Consider the following 19,245-nt stretch of genomic DNA (forward strand, 5'->3'; position numbering starts at 1 on the left):
AAATTTTGCACACACACTCCCTGGATGCCAACGATGAACCTCTGCCCCAAACTTTCCAGAACGGCCTGTTATAGCGCCACCAGGAGGCCGCTTTGGGCAAAACAAGATTTTGCACAGTACACCTACATATTTTGTCCAAACAGATTGGTACACAGTCTCTCTAGAGCCATTCAACGAAACAGGTCTTTCAGATTTCTCAGACTCCATCCTGATTGGTTAAGATTGGCTTCCAAAGTTCACAGGAGTGCTCAGTTTCAAACAAAATGCTGCAAATCATGAACACATCGCGTGATTTCCGTGAAATTGTGCACGCACATTCCCACTAGGCCGAGGAAGAAATGCCACATGAACAATTTCAACTCAGCCTCAAGGTGGCGCTATAACTGGCCGAAAAGTGTTTTTACCTCTAACTGCACGGATCTGTGGATAACTTTGTATGCCAACTCCCTAGTTTACTTTTGTTGCCCTTTTATCCAACCACCAGATGAAGGCAAGCTGCAATGTCCTACATTCCTATCCTGGTGGAGACCTGTGCCCAGAAGGGCACTTTTTCTAGTTATCTATGTAAAGAAGTCCGCACACAGCTCTGGTAACCACGTTTCGGCCCCCTGAAACACAGAGAAGGGCTTGTTTACATCTGGACTCTAACAGCTGGATTGTGCTTCATGCTTTGTGACGATGGCTTTACTGATTTCTAACGAGATATATGAGACATTTTGTATTCACTATAAATTGTTGCCCTACTGAAAAGTGTCTTGAGACATTAAGTTGTGAGATTACGCCTACATATACTGTATGGTCACGCCTTGTGACATCACGCCTCCATCCGTATATGGAGCTGACCTGTTCTGACATTCCATATGTTGATCCCTCCGACCCGTCCTTCCTCTTCGATGTCTCCCTTTTGACTGATACCTGTCCATTCAAACTCTAGACAGGCCTGCCCCAAAGTTATTAGTGCACCCGGCTCTCAACAGTTCTCAACAGGCCCGAAACTTATGGCCTGGCTCTACCTGGGCCCTCATCAAACCCTGTACATTCAAGACACTGCCCCCCATATGTTTATCTGACCTCATCAAACCCTGTACACCCAAGACACGCTCCATATATGGCCAGACCTCATCAAACCCTTTACACTCAAGACACTGCCCCGCTGCCATCCATAGATCTCCATATATGGAGCTGACCTTTTCTCACATTCCTTATGTTGATCTGACCTCATCAAACCCTGTACACTCAAGACACGCTCCATATATGACCAATACAGAATTCACCCCACATGCCAAAGCGCCAGCGCTCACCCAAATGAATAGAAAATACACGAATAAAAAGTATGTCATGACATCACAGGTCCTCTCAGATTTTGGGTGACTGGCTCCCCAGTACTCAAGGTTTTCAAAAATGCTGCGGTGTGACACATGTCTCTGAGGACTTTGCTCATATATCGATCTGGATGGCATTAAATATTATTAATTGCATTGTGTAGATGGTAGGCTATATAAATAAATATTGCGGTAGCGTGGCATGACTGATGACAGTGACGCGACAGTGTTGTTGTTCATTTGTTTGGTCAAGACTGTGCAGTTGTTTCCGGCTGGGCACCGCACAGAAGACTACTGCCATCTCCTGGTATGGAAAGTTATTGCACAGGATTAGCTCATCGGCGGTCGGTTGATACTGTAGTGCTCAGTCTGCTGCAGTCTGTTTGCAGTCTTTTGACAGTCTTAACTAGTTTTGACTAGTCTGGAGTCTGCTCAGTCTGGAGCTGCCGGGGTAGAGTGTCGGACTGATGCCGCCGAGAAACACTGTCGCATGCCGCGGGTGTTCCGTGGCTGATGCCATGCGTTGCGGCTTGCGGTTAGGGTTAGGTTTAGAGTTTGGGGTAGAGTGTCGGACTGATGCCGCCGAGAAACACTACCGCCTGCCGCGGGTGTTCCACGGCTGATGCCGTTGCCATAAAATGCACTCGAACCGTGACTTCATATTTGGATGAGGTTTCTGCCCGGTTCGACCGCCTTTCACTGAATTCCATCTGTATCAGAAACGACGACTTACAGACAGTAGTTGTCTCTAAAAGAGTCTGTAGTAAATGTGGAAAAAATCTTTATAGGGCTTCTACTGTACCTAGCAGTATACAGTAGCCATGTCTGCTACAGGCAGACAGACAGACAGACAGAGTTAAAATAAAAACAAATGCTTTGGCAAAGAGCCTTCTTCAGAGTGTTTCACGTTCTAATTACTGCTACTGCTTAATTACCTGAACCGATGCAAAGTGGTGGGTTAGTCTGTGTTTATTCTGTTTATATTACAACGAGTTTGTATGTACTGTATAATCCTCTAAGTGTCTCGAGGAAAACCTAATTAGAAAGCATCTTACAAACCGTGAAAAGGGAAAAGAACGATGTTTATATTATATGAACCTGTATTTAAAAAGGGAAAACACAGGCATAGAATTGCTTTGCAAAATTCAAATTATACTTTAGATGCAAAGCATAATTATGTGTTTCGAGCCCCACAGAAACATAAAATGTTCGGTGAAGGGACACAGGAATGCATCAATTCAAAGCACCTACAGCACCTCGGCTGAAATGGTTGTAGGACTGAAAATAATTCAACAACCAGAGCCCGGTTCTAATTGTGGTTTCTCCACAGTAAAGGGGGTTTTCCTTGCCACTGAAACTTTAATATAGGATGAACCAAGTCAATCAATACGTTCAGTCAATGCTCATGCAGGGGAGGGAGTCATTCCCTCGGTCGGTCACAGTGACCAGTTATATTATTATTACAATATTGACGAACATTATGCTACTACTGTAGGCAACAATTTAACCACTTGAACCCCAGCTTTCATATTCTGGCAGAAATAGCAGATCTACAAGGTCACAATGCATAGCGAACACGACACATTGAGCTTGCTGATCGGCAATTCTTTGGCAATTTAACAAATATAGGTCACTATACATATGTGAGAAAAACACCCCAAAGAAAGGATTACGATTACAATGAGATACGTAACAATAACTTTATGCCTATCTAAAATAATCTACGTATATTGATATGTAAAAAGCAAATATCGTATTGTATCGCTTGACTTTGTATCTTATCGTTTTGCAATGAAAATAATCGGTATTCAATCGTTTTGCAATGTAAATAAAAACTAAAATATTTCAGATAACTAAAATATGACAAAAACTAAATGGAATTTTATTCAAAAGACTAAATCCAAATGTTCTGCCCTTGCTTCTCCTCTAGACTCTATGACGGTGCGCAGGGGAAAGAAGCTGAGCATCTCCATCCAGGAAAACATGGCCATCGACGTGTGCCCTGGCCCCATCCGGCCCATCCGGACCATCTCCGCATACTTCCCACGGCTGTCCCCCACCTCACCGACGGGCGCCGTGCCCCCCAATGCCACCGCCCTTCCGAGCCTCATCCTCAGCCCAGCAGGACAAGGTTATTATATAGTTTAGATTTCACTTTTTACTTACTATGTATATTAGTTACAGTTATATAAGTGGGTTTGCTAGTTTAGTTTTTTTTGTATTGTTTGTTTTAGTTGATTTTTCATTAGTTTTTGTTATTTTTATGTTATATGGGGTATGGGTATTTGTCAAAACAGCCAGGGGGAAGAGTGTTGTGGTGGACAGTTCACAAGTTAAACCAGTTATAAAATTCACAGCAATCTCATTTGTTCTCCCTATCATAGGTATGTTTCTCTTTAAGCATAGGTATATTTAACTTTAAGCCTTGATACACTGCTCTGAGGGGAGGTTGATGTAATTCTCTGTGCAGCAGAGAATTACATTTTCGTCTAAAAATGCTTCTTGGCTCTTCAAAGACGAACATAATCTCCATCCTTTTATATCCCGCACTATACAGTGTAATAGAAACGTAATAAATAAGTGTATTCTGGCACAGCCAAGACATATTCATTATTTAATTTGTATTCGGTGCATATCAAATATAAATTGCACCTCAAATGCCCCAGCCACTACAGCATTGTTCATGTGAACTACTTTGTCCACGGTTATTCATTGTAATGATCAAAATTACAATAAGCGAGATTCTATTTCCTAGCATGGTTGTGAGCGACTTGCACGGCTTGAATGCAGGCTTCATCCCGGCAGGCATAGGCAGTACAACCATGCTAGGAAAAATAATCTCACCAACAGTGGTCCTCAATCACCGTCAGCGCTGTGCCTCTCGCAGACAGCGACCACCACGGTATAGAATCCACACTTCAACCCGCCAGGCAGGCTCAGGCAGCCGCGGTCATCCGGTGGTGGTGACTCACTATAGCGACTTCCACCACTTCAACAAATAAGCACATACAACCCACTTCACATCAACGGTATTGATGTAACCAGGAGATTTGGTGGGGATTCTGTCAGATCCTCAGAGTTCTCCCCTGCTGCTGCTGCTGCTGTATTTCACCCCACCCAGACCAGGCGCTATAGCGATTCTCATAATTTCAATAAATAATCATGAACATACTATTTCACGTGAACAATGTCGGTAAAACTAACATATTTTAGGGGAAATGTATATTAGACATTGCATCACGTTTTCATTGTGAAACTGTTGCGGTTGATCACACCGTCACACCCTCGAACTGTTATTGGCTAAAAGTTTAAAACCCCTGAGGCGTCCTGGCTGTAAACACTAGTGGATATTCTCCAGGAGCCAAAGGGAGAGTGTGAGTCTGCAGGAAAACACCCCAGAGAAGATGCTAGAGGGAAAAAGACCAATTAAAACTATATATATATTTTAAGTATATTTTAATTTTAAGTCTATACGGCCTTTAACTCTAATAACCGTGCACAGGAACCCACCTCCTTCTGCCGGCCATGACGCCCTACGGCGGGACAGCGGGTGGGGCCAGCAGCGTGGACGCGATGTCGGTGGAGGTCCCCAGCTCCGACAGCGATGACTGCAGTGAGACACAGCCTGCCTGTCGGAATGTGTAGGCTATGTGTGTGTGTGGTGTGTACAGTATGTGCGTGTCTTGTTGTGTGCATGCGTGTGGGAGCCGTCTATATAGACCGCCGAAGTGTGTCGTAATTTTGTTCCTCAGATAAGGGATCCTGGAGGTGATCCCCCGTTTCGGCCAGTGCCGACTGGACAAAGCTGGACAAATTGTCAAGTATTATAAGAAAAAGGCAAGAATGTAGCTACAGTATAATCTATAACTGATCTCGCCAAAGTGAGACGTTGTGAGCTTGTCAATTGGCTATTTTCACAATATTTGTCGGTGCAACCTGTCCTGGGTTAAAATGTTAAAGCTCTATTTTCTGGTAGTTATCATTATTATAGAGTTTTTCTCCATCTCTCTGGCTCTTAAACAGAAAATGGATTTTCAGGTGGGTTGTCAATTTCAGTCAATCAGGAGAGCGTACCCAGTTATCAGCTTCAATTTTGTTCCATTTCAATGTTCCCATTACAATTGGGTCTGCTTATTAAATTGTGTCATCACTTCCAATTTAACATGTTTGTCCTATATCCTGTGTGAGTTCTTTATCCTGAATGGATAAAGAACTCACAGGATATATTAATCTCCTGTTTACTAAAGAGCTGGAGAGACAGAGTTTGGACTGCAATTTGGAGTTCAATGTTTTTCTGTTTGGATGTATAGGCCAGAACGTAGTTTTTTTTGCCACTCCTGTCAGTTCCCGCATAACTTCTGGCTAGGATGATGTCACACACAATCTAAGCGGGCATAAAGGGGACACAGAAAGTCAGGTGTTTCCAGATATGACATCATGGTAGAAATAGACTGGCCTGGACTCCATATTTGGGCATGGCTGACACGTAACTCCATATGGGTATAAAAGGGACACAGACCAGAGAAACTGACAATACAAGAGGACAATCGAGTCGTCATTGAGTTTTCACTCATACACGTGAAGGCACCAGTGAATTGTTAAAACACATGACGAGCCACAACACACGCTACTGCCTCAAAATGCTTCAGAATAACGGACCGATTCCTTCAGCAGCTGGTCAGCAAATAACCAATGCTGTAACCAGCCAGGAACAAGGAGACGGAGATGAAGCAATATCTTACAGTTGTCAACAGCTTGCCAAGATTTTAGCTCAGCCAGGAGGTGAAGTAAAGACTACCACCCCGGAGAGAGGAGGAGAGCCTTTCCTTTGTAAACTCTGTGACAAGAGCTACAGTCAGCTAGCTTCACTAAAGAGACATCGGCGAGTCCACACCGGAGAAAAGCCCTTCCCTTGTAAACTCTGCGATAAGACTTTCAGTGATTCAAGTACACTGGAGAGACACCAGCTTGTCCACACCGGAGAAAAACGTTTTCACTGTGAACAGTGTGACAAAAGTTTCAGTCGTATAGATAAACTGAAGGCACATCAGTGTCGACACACCGGAGAAGAACCTTTCCGGTGTGAAGATTGTGACAAGGGTTTTACCCGGTTAGATAAATTGAAGGGACATCGACTTATCCACAGTGGGGAAGGACCTATCAACTGCAAGCCGCATGACAAGAGTTTTACACCGACGGACACATCGAAAGGACGCCAGCCTCTCCACACTGGAGAAAAGGATTTCCGCTGCAAAACTTGTGACAGGAATTTCAGCGACTTGAGTAAGCTGAAGAGGCACGAGCACATTCACACCGGAGAAAGACCTTTCCCGTGCACACAGTGCGACAAGACGTTCAGGCGGTCGGATCACCTGAAGTCACACCAGCAATGTGTCCACCCTGGACTAAAACCTTCCCTGAAGTCACACCAGCAATGTGTCCACCCTGGACTAAAACCTTCCCTGAAGTCACACCAGCAAAGTGTCCAGTCTGAACAAAAACCTTCCCTGAAGTCACACCAGCAAAGTGTCCAGTCTGAACAAAAACCTTCCCTGAAGTCACACCAGCAAAGTGTCCACCCTGGACTAAAACCTTCCCTGAAGTCACACCAGCAAAGTGTCCACCCTGGACTAAAACCTTCCCTGAAGTCACACCAGCAAAGTGTCCACCCTGGACTAAAACCTTCCCTGAAGTCACACAAGCAACGTGTTCATCCCGCTGGACTAAAACCTTCCCTGAAGTCACACCAGCAACGTGTCCAGCCTGGACTAAAACCTTCCCTGAAGTCACAGCAGCAATGTTTTCACCCTGGACAAAAACCCTCCCACTGCCAAAGCTTCGAGAAGAGTGTCGATGAGTTATGTCACTCGAACACACGCCGGCTTCGGCTTCTTCGTGCTGTAGAAAAACCTTTCCACTGCAAACTGTGCGATCAGAGTTTCAATAAGTTCACGGCCATGCTAATGCATAGATATTACAGAAAGTGCACCTAAAGAAATTATGTTTTTGTCTGGCTTTCAGACTTGACGTCATGTGACAGCCAAGTCTATGGACTTTTCATGTTTGTCTTATTCATGTGCCCCAGAAATAGGAAAGCTCCAAAATCAATATGCCCCCTAAAAATCAGCATGCCACCCTGTGAAGTCATGTGGAAGCCATGTCTATAATAAAATAATATAATAAACGTATTTATTACTTGCACGAGCATAGCGCGCAAGTACTGTAATCGCCTGCCTATGTTGGTTTAGTTTAGTTTAGTTTATTTGCACAAATAAAAATCAGAAAGCAAATATTTCAAATAGGAAACAAGATTCGTTACATGCATGTGCTGGAAGTGCCAAAAAAACCCAAAGGGGCTTATCGAGTGGCCTTCCCATATGGAAGCTACACAGTTGAGCTTAAATAACAGAAATTAAGGTATGAATAATATTGGTAAACCTAAGGATTGTAAATAATAATAATATTCTGAAAATAAAATATCAAATAATAACATGACTAGGGCGTGTTGCCCAAGCTTGTTAATAAAAATAGCAGTAATTGTCTCTTAAAGGAGCAGAGACTAGTACAGATTCTGATATGAGACGGTAAGTTATTCCAAAAGTGTGGTCCTCTGAACTTGATGGAAAATTGGGCCGATGTTGTCCTGAAGAAAGCAGAATGGAGATCAATGGATGCTCTGGTGTAATGATTGTGGATTTCGTTATTAAAATGGAATACATTTTGAAAACAGGCTGGGAGTAGTTTATGAATTGATTGAAATAAAAAAATGCATATTTGGAGTTTGTTTATATCAAAAATGGGAAGAATTTTCAAAGACTGAAACAGAGGAGTGGAACTGGTGAATTTGCTAGAAAAAGTAATCATTTTGATAAAACGTTTTTGTAATAAAAAAATACAATTAAGATTAGTCGTGAAATTACTAGCCCAAACCATGTTACAGTATGAAATATATGGATAAATCATTGTATAATATAAATTAATAAGGATTTTTCTAGACACAAGGTGGCGTCTTCTGCGAATGACTCCAATATTCTTACTTATCTTGTTAGAAATAAGGGCTATATGATTTTTCCAGCTGAGTTTCTCATCAATTAGGACTCCAAGAAATGTGGTAACGGTGACCCTTTTCTAATATATTGTTATCAATCTGGATATTGGGACGGGTGCATGTGATTGAGTGCATGGCGTCGCTCTGCCAATCAGCGATTGTGTATTTTTGGTGGCGTCGCTCGGCCAATCAGGGATTGTGATTTTTTGATGGCGTAACTATGGTACATTTCATTGACTGGGTGATCGGCTGGGTATGTATGTATGTATGTATGTATGCATGCATGCATTGGGGTAAGGTAAGAACAGTGGTCTCTGATTGGCAGGGGGACAACAGTCAGCAGTAGGTTGCACACTAGTTGGCAGCTTGACAGAGTGCATTTAGTTTGTAGTACTTTTCAAAAACAGGTTTAAAAAGTGCTTCACATACAGTACATAAACAGGCAATTCAAATCAACAATGGAAATGAACAAAAGAAAATAACAAAAAAATAATAATAAAAAAGAGAAATCAGAAACTAGATGTTCATTCATGCTAGTTAAAAGCCTTTCTATAATAATGAGTTTTAAAAAATATTTTAAAAGTGGACACAGAAGCGTCTAATTTCCAGTGGTAGTTGGTTCCACAGGAATGGAGCCCTAGCAGTGAAAGCCCTAGCTATTACCTTCCGTCACCTTTGTGTTTGGTCTGCTGATCTAAGATTACGGGTAGGAGTAGGAGGGGACAGGAGGTCAGAAATATAAACAGGTGCCAGTCCATTTAGTGATTTAAAAACAAACAAGTTAACTTAAAATCAATTCTGAACACAACTGGTATCAAGTGAAGTGAGTCAAGAACAGGAGTAATGTGCTCATCTTTTTGTAAGAACTGTATAGCTGCTGTATTTTGAACAAGTTGAAGGCGATTAGAAATATGAACTTACTAACTTGGCATTACATACTATGAATTAAGAATAAACGTTAATTATATTATAATAACATCTCTAAGTGAAGTGTTGCATCTAAAAATGCAACACTTAATATCTGGGCAATCTCCATATACAGTATCTAGGAATAAAGGGACAGAGAGACAGATACAGAAATCTCCATTATGGGCAGAGACAGACGGGTGGGGCACGATGGACGAATCAGAAATGTAAGCACAAGGTCGTATTATGCCCATACATGGGCAAAAAAAAGACACAGACACACAGCTACAGAGATCTCCAAATATGGGCAAAGGGGACAGGCAGCGTGTTACAGTATATGGGCATACAAGGGACAGCAAGTTTCTGACTTGCATTGTTCCCAAGTAGTCCGGCACCAGTCTATTGATGTTTTCATCGTATATATTGTGTAACCCAGAGCACATAAATTATGGCTTAATCAGGCCAGTTTTCTACTGTGCCTTCTATTGGTGAATAGTGACAAAGCCCTGAACCAGATGTTTACGAAATGCACTGGAGTCTAGGAGCGTTTGACTCCAATGAAGTGCACTGGAGTCAAACGGCAAAAAGGATAGAGTGCGAACCGGGAGTGACAGCCCCGCCCCCAGCTATTCATTTCAATGGAAGTTGCTCAGTGGCGTTTGAAGCCCCCGGAAATACCATTATAACTCAATGGCTCGAGCGAGTGGAAGTTGAGAGCAGTCTCAAATTTGAGGTCAGGGTTGACGCACGTTACACACATGATGTCACTGAACGTCTGTCCACCTCCATTAACGTGCTGCAGTTCCAGTTTTGGCCAGCAGGGTAGTGGCAGCTTCAACGTTGGACAGCCGTTCTGAGGGCTTGGCCTAACCTTGATGTGTCATCATGGCATCAGGAGCATTAGCTCCATATATGGGCACAAACGGGGCAAGCCTGTACATTGGGCATATAGTGATGACATCATGGATCTCCCTATATGGGCATAAAGGACTGACAGATGGAGATCCTAAATGGTACGTTTAGGACATTGAATTACATTTGAGAGACCTCCATACATGGGCATATTGGCTGTGCGACGTAGGTGTGATGGCAGGTAAATGGGCACTGAGTGTCTTAAAGAACAGACCCATTGAAGGTTGCTGCACTCTGTATTCTACCGTGAGCCAACCTAGACAACACATTGTCGCTTCAGGTCGTCACTTTGAATCACTAGATTGTCTACAACGAGCGATAACTGTAAATGACACAGGCGTCCTTGTTTCCAGGACAGAGTGGCAGTTGAGCATGCGTCCCAAAGCGCTTCTGTCAACATCTCATTACTGTGGGGTTAAGATCTCACTCATGATTACATCCCTCTGAATGATTCTGACTCACCGCAGACCAAAGTTAATTGCAATTCAACATGTCTACTTATTTACATAAACTCATTAAAACAGGTCATTTTGCAAGTGTCATTTGATGAATTACCTTTCAGCTATAAATAATAAATGGCTTGTTATATATATATATATATACTAGAATTTCGCGGCCGCTTTGCGGGAGTTGACTCCACATGTAGTAACGGATGGGTTATTAGTTATTATTATGTGTCCTTATTAGTGTAGTGTAGTCAACACGTTATGGCTCATACACACTGCCCGGTAGTTTCTCCGATTATGCTGTCGGGGAGCATTTTTGGCGCTGGCCGACAAAACCCCTGCTCTGACGTTAAGCGGTGCCCAAAAGTTATAGATCACAAAGGCTTTGCAGGTAGAGCACATGACATGGCCCTAAAAATATATATAATTTTAATATGAAAAACTATTTTTGCATCTGCCGCTTGAGATGACCTGAGATTACTTGATTGATTGACATAAAAAAGGGCCTGTCAGCTCAAACACACATAGCAATAGTTGCGTACAATCATCAGTAGCAAAGTCAAATACCAAAAATAAAAACCCTACCATTTCCATTTCCCCCCCTCTATTTCCCATTCCATGTGCGTTTGTCTTATAGTTTCTCTGGCCTCTGTACTACTGCCACCTACCGTCCATTCATTGTATTACACAGTGGGTGAAAAAAACACACCCCTTAAGACTAAACCCGACCAATCAGAGGTGTGGCTTCCAGAGGTACCTTTGACATGACATTTTGTGTGTGTGTGTGTGTGCGTGTGCGTGTGCGTGTGCGTGTGCGTGTGCGTGTGCGTGTGCGTGTGTGTGTGTGTGTGTGTGTGCGTGTGTGTGTGTGTGTGTGTGTGTGTTTCGATGTGCAGGGCGTTGCTGAAAATGAGCTCCTGTGCTCAGCTACTTCCCTGGGTAAAAAAAAAAGAAAAAAAAAAAAAAGAAAAGAAAGGTACCTTTCAAAACCTATAGAAGTCAGCCTAGTACAGAATAAGGGGACACCACTGTATGTAGCCTCAATTACATTTTGTAACTATTTTCTGCAATGGGATGATAGTTTTATTTGGTGGGTATATGAGCTGGTTGTTTTGAAAGTAGCTCTGAAGTAAAAAAAAAAGTGTGGGCAGCCCTGGTATAGATGAATATATATATATATATATATATATATATTCATTCCGTGGGTAAAACCCTGTAGGCTACCCACATATTGGTAGCCTATATTAGCCCAATATTGGCGTTATGCATTTCACTTGAATAATGTTGTGTGCGCACGTGCGCGTGTGGAGAAAGACAGTTATTTAATGAAAGTGAAGATTATAACGTCCTGTATTGGTAGCCTATATTAGCCCAATATTGCCGTTACGCATTTCACTTGAATAATGTTGTGTGCGCACGTGCGTGTGCGGAGAAAGACAGTTATTTAATGAAACTCAAGATTATAACGTCCTGTCTCGCTGGCGCGGCCGTGCGTGTATAGCCTGTGTGTGTGTGTGGGGCGTGGCGAGAGAGAGAGGCGTGGCGAGAGAGAGAGAGAGTGCGTGTGTGCAAGCCAGGCGTGCATGTGTGTGCAGGCGTGTGTACTCGGCAGTTGGCTGGCAGGCGAAAATAGCCAAAGCGTTCCGTGTAATCGTAATATGTAGGCACAAACAAACTACTGACAAAGTACAATGTTGATGTAACTAAGAGATTCGCTGAGAGAGCGATATTTTAAATACAGAGATTTAGAAGGAATCAGCAAAATCGTGAGGCTACAATTCCTCTCCCCTTCCTCGTTTCTCTTCTCCTGCGGGAGATCAGAATGAGATTCTGAGAGCTAGTGTGGGCCTATTAGAAGACAGGGCAGTGTTGCCAGGTTTGCGAATTGTAAGCGAGTCGTAGTGTGTGTTGAATGGCATTTGTGGGCTTGTGAATGTAATTTGTGCTCACTTGCATAGACCTGGCGAATTTAGCGTGGTGAAAGGGCAACAGTGTTCCGGGGGTGTGGGTGCTTCGGGCGATAATGTTTGTAGTAAACAAATGCATTGCCGCCGTGAGTGTGGACGGGAGGCATCTTTGGTGGCACTGCAATGATAATTTTTTGGCGGGTGGTGTCGAGTGTTGGGCGCGATAGGAGGAGATAGGTCCCGCACACTGCGAAGGTAAGTGTGTGACGTCACTGCCATGTGAGTGTGTGTGGGTGTAGTGTGTAAGATGGTGTTGTGGGTGTTGCAATAGCGACGTAGCTGTTGGCTTTGGGTTTCTTGCCATGTGTTCTCTAATATATAATAGATATATGATGTGATATTGATATTTTGTATTAGGTTAGTCTTTTGTTTATTATTGCAAAATAGATCATACAATTTAGTCTGAATATTGCAGTTTCCTAGGTAGAGTCACTGCATGTTGTAAAAAGAAAAATCACACGCGCGTGAAGTGAGGGGCGCTCTTATCATGATACATCACATTCCGTGCTCAGCCAAAAATCATCACTATGTGCCACACACAAACACAAAAATAGATAAAAGGGTCTCACTGAAGCAATGAAGCAAAGCAATTGAAACAGACTCGCGAGGCGACTCGAGAGGATACGGATATGGCCTGTGCTGTGTGTGCAACTGTGCATGTAGTACTTGTACGTGTGTTTGGGGAAAAAACAGCAGCAATGGGGAATTTAGTATATAATTTAAGGTAGAACGTGTGCTAAGGTATATACAGTACATACACACATATACATCAGAGTTGGGGTGTTTGGTTGGAATTGAAAAACAACATGAAATTTTAATGTGTTCATTTGTTGTTTTTATAAAGCCTTGCCATGCTATATTGGATCCACAGTCATCCGATTTAAGCCTGCGCACACCGCCACCAGCCAATTTATTTTCCTGCTCACTGCGATTCTATTGTCAAATTACAGTGTGTCTGCAATTATTCATCAACATTTGTTTTCACTGTGGATGTGATGTGTCATGGTTACAGGGTCTTATTGGTCACTCGGTTACATCAAATATGACACTCCTCGTTCCAGTTACAGCAGGTGCCAAAGGCCTTCCTGTCCTTAGAAGGCTGATAGATAGAATAGAGGTATAGGCCTATAGTATAGAGGGGAGAGTTTGTTTCTCTCTGTAAGGGAGGACACACCCACACACACACACACACACACACACACACACACACACACACACACACACACACACACACACACACACACACACACACACACACACACACACACACACACACACACACACACACACACACACACACACACACACACACAATAAATCAGAGGTAAATTTGGGATTTAATTTAGGTTTAATTTATATTGGCTTTAATTTGGGGTATAAGCTAAATTCGGAATGTAATATGAGAATAAATCTCTCTTTGGAAATTATCACGTTAGTATATTTCATACAGTATATCCTTTGTACAATTAGGTAATTAAAGGTATATTCAGTGATTTCACTTAATTCAAATTGTTTCGTTGTGATAATCCTCCCTACTATAGAGTGTGCTGACATTATAAGGAGTTCCTCCCTGTCCCCAGTTAACCCCTGGCCCTGGGGTAAAAAAAACCTTAAGTTTCGTTTTATAGGTGGCCCAGCTTTCATCCAATCATATTAAAGAGGGTCCTTCCACCAATCATGATCGAGCGGGGGCGGGCCTTGGTATGCATGCTGTTGGCCTGTTGCGTGTCCCCCCACTGTAGTGCGTACATGTGCATATCTTGTTACTGGGGCAGACCGGGGGTTATCTAAATCACCCAAATCACTGAATGCTCCTTTAATTAAAGGAGAACTCCATACTAAAAGGCTTTCTTACCTTTCTTTGTAGTTGTTACGTTCCCACCAAAGAGGTCCAGGTGTTATTTTGTGCAAAAGCTCCTTATTGGCTATTTCCCCTACCATAAGCCCTAAATGAATTGCATTGAATTGAATGGGAATTGAATGGGGCTATGGGGTGTTGTGCTAATTCGCTTATTTCCATCGCTCAAAATGATAATTTCTTTGTATATATCCTCTCTTCATAATGTAAATAATATCCCAAGCGGCACACTTTACTACTTCTTTCGATGGAAATAAGCGAACTAGCATAACACCCCATAGCCCCATTCAATTCTCATTCGATGCAATGCAATTCATTGAGGGCTTATGGTAGGGAAAATAGCCAATAAGGAGTTTTTGCACACAAAAACACCTGGACCTCTTTGGTGGGGACGTAACAACTACAAAGAAAGGTAAGAAAGCATTCTAGCATGGAATTCTCCTTTAAGTTACGTTTTTAAACTTTGCATGAGTAATTTTACAAAAACAGGGACAAAAACAAACAGTCACTGTTGTTTTGAGTAATTAGTTGGGTGTGAGACAGTGTGTGGGTGAATCAATTCCCCATCAGTCACTGACTTTGTTCACAGCTGCTAACCTCTAAAAAAACATTTCTGCACCTTTTAAGTTGCAGACTGTCAGTAGTTCTGACTTTATTTCTTTATTTCCTTTGTGGATGGTGATGAGAGTTAAAATGATTGAGTGAGACAGAAGTGTTCCTTCTGCAGCCTGGGGCCAGTTATATGCAAATGAGTATGTGTGAATGAGAGGAGATGCAGCATGACAGTGTGATGCTATTTGAGAGCTTATGACAGTGAGACTATCTTTGTATTTATTTAGTAGTTATGATGGCTTTTAAGGACACATGGATAACCCCAGTGGACATTGTGCAAAAGAAATACCCTTCATTCGATGATATGAGATTTTATAGGTTCTGTAAAGAGGGACAAAGTTTGAGGGAAGGCCTTAATCACAGTGATGATACTATTATGACTACGGCTGCACCGTACCATTTCACAAAAAAAATCCTATTCCCTCCGAGTCACAGTACACCAGGAGTAACACTGAGCCACTAACAGGTGTTGAAGCTGTGCATCTTCTGCATTCGTCCAGTGAAGAGTCAAGACTACGATCTACACATTCTGAGACTATAAGGACTGCCGCTGGTTTCAACGTGGACAGCCAGCGTACCTATACTCGGGACTAGACAACAACAGCAAAGTCTGAGGTGAACTTTCATGACCGCGGTGACGTGTTGAGGACATTTAAGCGACAGCCAGCAGATCTTGGTGACACCGGACGCTCTATTAAAGATGTACTGAAATATGTCCGCGGAAGGAAGGAGGACTTGATCAGTGGATTGACGGAATCAACGAGGAGACACATACAGTAGGCAGCATCTGCGTATGATAAAGACACAGTTGACTGAACGTTCTGTGAAAGACATGAGTATTGACTTGAGGACAACAACCATAGGAGAAGGGCAGCTTGCCCTGACATGGACGTGAACACTTACTCTAACACTCATAAATAACAGCCTACAGCACCTGGCTGGCCTGGGATTTCTCTGATGACAGCCACATATTGCAGGCTGCCTATATTTGTTATGCAAATAGACATTCAGCTTTAAGTTGACACTTAACTGAGTGCGGTCAGGGCAGAGATGGTGACCTAAACTCTAGAAGTTAAAGTTAGATGATCAGTATGACATCATTGGGAGGCATAAACTGTCTATACATCAGACGTAAATTAGTATATTTGCAAAATCCATTTGCATTGATATGATTTGTTCATTAATATGCAGTGTCCTGTCTAAATAAACAAATGACGCACACACACACACACACACACACACACACACAGCATCCAAGAGATCAGAGAATACCACCCACCAAATGTCAACGTCCAGGTGCAAAAATGCACCCTTGTGTCAGCAGTAGGGGTCAAACCAGCGACCTTTAAAATGTTACTCTAAAGTTAACTTGTCATTTTAGGGTATTAACCAGAAGTGACAACTCTGTCTCCATCAGCCTCAATGATTTACAAAAACGCATTTATCTCAGATTATTTTCCTATAGATTGCATTTTCAGTCAAAACAAGCTTTATTCACGGCCCATAACTAAATAATCGATGATTGTTTACAAAAAAATATTTTCCAGGTAAAAGAAAATACGATCACTTGACAGTTTACACAGCCGTTGTTTACTTCCGGGTCACGTCTCAGGACCCGTGGGCCTTCAAGGGTCTTCACTGTACAAACGCTGGCAGTGGCGGCGGATGCATTCATTATACTTGGCAGTCAATGTAGCAAGACCTTGAGGACGATTCTACAAATACCTTCTAAAATCTGTAGTTTTCACACACTACCAAGATTCTTCAAACATGTTCAAAAATAGCAGATATCGTCTGCTATTTTTGAATAGCCAATGCTAAAATCTAAAATGTGGAAGAGCCTTAAGGCTCGAAACGTCTTTTAGTTCCATGAAGCGTATGTGAAAATGTTAAAATAATAGTAGGCATTATATGTGGCCTACTGGTAGCGTCCACAAGACATTTGGGCAGTTTGGCTGTCAACTTCACTTCCTAGTAATTATTTCTCTGTATCGAGACGAGGAGTTTAGGAAGCCGGGAATAATGACAGAAGGAACATATTGGCGGCATTTATAACCATGTGAACCATGAACAATGGCTGCTTGGCACTGCTTACCTGTTGTTGACACTTGCAACATGATGTATAGTCATGTCCACACTAATGCTATTGTCAAGTGTACAGGTAGGCTATACGTTGGCCTTAACCGGGAAAAGCATCTCTGATTTAGATTTCTTTGACTATTCAAAAATAGCAGATATTCAAGCTTGTAGATCTGCTATTTTTGATGGATATTTTAACATTTTTAATTCAAATCATTGCTATTGGGGGAAGAAATTATTTTGAGATGAGGGTCCACGGCCAAATACATATGTTGGGGGTCCTTGGCATGAAAATGTTAGAGCACCACTGATAATAGCAACATACTGTACGTATTTCAGAAAACTGTTAGGATTTAGAAGACATTTGTAGAATCAGCCTCAGGTCTTAATAGGCTAAAAGTAGATTTAAAGTTGGCAGGGTTACTTCCTCCATGTGACACTAGAAAAAAAGTGTAGTGTAGAAAGCATTGTTTATACTTTTTTGATGTAACACCATTTAAACATGTTGCCATCATGCATACTGTATGTTGTAAGCTGGGTTCACATGTTGGATGTATGCACAGTATACGATTATTATCGCTGGCCGGTGGAAACCGGTTGAATATGAAAAACACACAGACAGACTTAACCACTTGTTTCAACCTGTGTATTTATTTATTTAAGTTATTATTTTTGTGGATCCATTTCCAAGAAAGACTAAAAAGGTGAAACGTGGCGAAACATGGTTTCTTCCCGACAGCGACAATGGACCTAATCCGTGTGCATGCGCATGTATCGGAGCTCCAGTTAATTTGCTTGCACCTCGCTTTTAAGAGGATTTTCCGTGTTGGCGTGTTGACAAGTGATGTGCCGTGTTGAGATTGATGTGACAGCTGTTGGTACAGTAAAGGGGATTTGCATCCTGTGTGTTTGGCCAGATTTATGCCTGTCGTCCCACTGCATGCTTTCAATCCAATGAGACACATTCTTTTTCTGAGGGAGGCATTTAGGCTATGTTGTCTTCTGATGTGACGAGTTTTCTTTATTTTCCTTCCCCTGATTCATGCTAATGTCCTGTCTTTGATGTGTTCTAAGCCAGCGGTTCTCAAAGTGGTGTCCGGGGACCCGAAAGGGGGTCTTTGAGGTGGTTCCAGGGGGTCCCCAGCTAAATGTATGGAACCAAAGGGACCTACAGTATGTAACTCTTAGAGCGTAGACATGGGACCAAATGGACCCCAGGCCAGCAGGTCCATTTAGTTCCATTTGTACGCTATAAGCGTTAATGGGGGCAAGCGCCACATTTAACCATTTGAGAACCAGTGTTGTAAGCTTTCTATGTGTTGCCTTTGCCATCTCTCTAGCTGCCTTGGGGTCGCTGGAGTTTGAGCTGCACTATGATCAGAGCTCCAGCGAGCTGCGATGCACCATACTCAGGGCCAAGGTGAGTGAGCTGTTCTCTCCCCGAACCGTTCTGTCAGGATCTGTATTTCTGAACATTATTAACCTGTCAGCCGTTTTCAGAGTTCGACCCCTGCATAGGAAAGCGCACAGTGCAGGGAAAAAAAAGAAAAATAGTAGTTACAATATAAGATACATATTGGCACTATAGGTAGAAGTAACACTAACAGACAATAGTAGGGAAACCGGTAGCACCAGTCAGTAGCACCAGTGCCCAGACTCTGATGCAAATTGTCCCTGTTGAGCAACGATGAGCCTACCTTCTGCAGGACCTCTCTTTGGGCATATACTGTATACTGGGAAACTATATACACAGGTGTACTCAATAACATTCAACACAGGGATGGATAGGCTGGGGCAGACAGGTCACATGGGACGCTCAGCGGCACTGCTGAGCGTCCCATGTGACCTGAAAGGCCCTGAAAGACACATAACGTCGGTCTTACCCAATTCTTCTGTTGTATGAACACAAGGCTGCTGTACTTTATACCTCATACTTTAAATGCTAGAAGAAGAAGAAGAATGTATTACTTTACTATTATTAACAAGACATCATATTATTCAGTACATCAGTGCAGTATAACAGTGACATCAAATAGATTTACGATTTATTTGACAAATTATTATTATTATAGAGCATTTAAAGTATGAGGAATAA

General features: G+C 42.4%; 1 protein-coding gene across 1 annotated transcript in view; it reads left to right on the top strand.

Moving 5' to 3' along the window:
* Window positions 1-3,257: 3,257 nt before the first annotated feature.
* Window positions 3,258-19,245, top strand: part of doc2a (double C2-like domains, alpha) — a gene marked incomplete at both ends in the record, with an annotated part of 75,922 nt that continues 59,934 nt past the window's right edge. Inside the window, 3 exons of the mRNA XM_083778923.1 lie at window positions 3,258-3,453; window positions 4,825-4,935; window positions 18,491-18,570. Of these exons, the coding sequence (XP_083635049.1) occupies window positions 3,258-3,453; window positions 4,825-4,935; window positions 18,491-18,570 (387 nt within the window). The remainder of the gene's footprint in view (window positions 3,454-4,824; window positions 4,936-18,490; window positions 18,571-19,245) is intronic.

Source organism: Protomyctophum parallelum (genome assembly GCF_964188405.1).
Source record: "Protomyctophum parallelum genome assembly, chromosome: 13".
NCBI classification, from domain to species: Eukaryota; Metazoa; Chordata; class Actinopteri; order Myctophiformes; family Myctophidae; genus Protomyctophum; species Protomyctophum parallelum.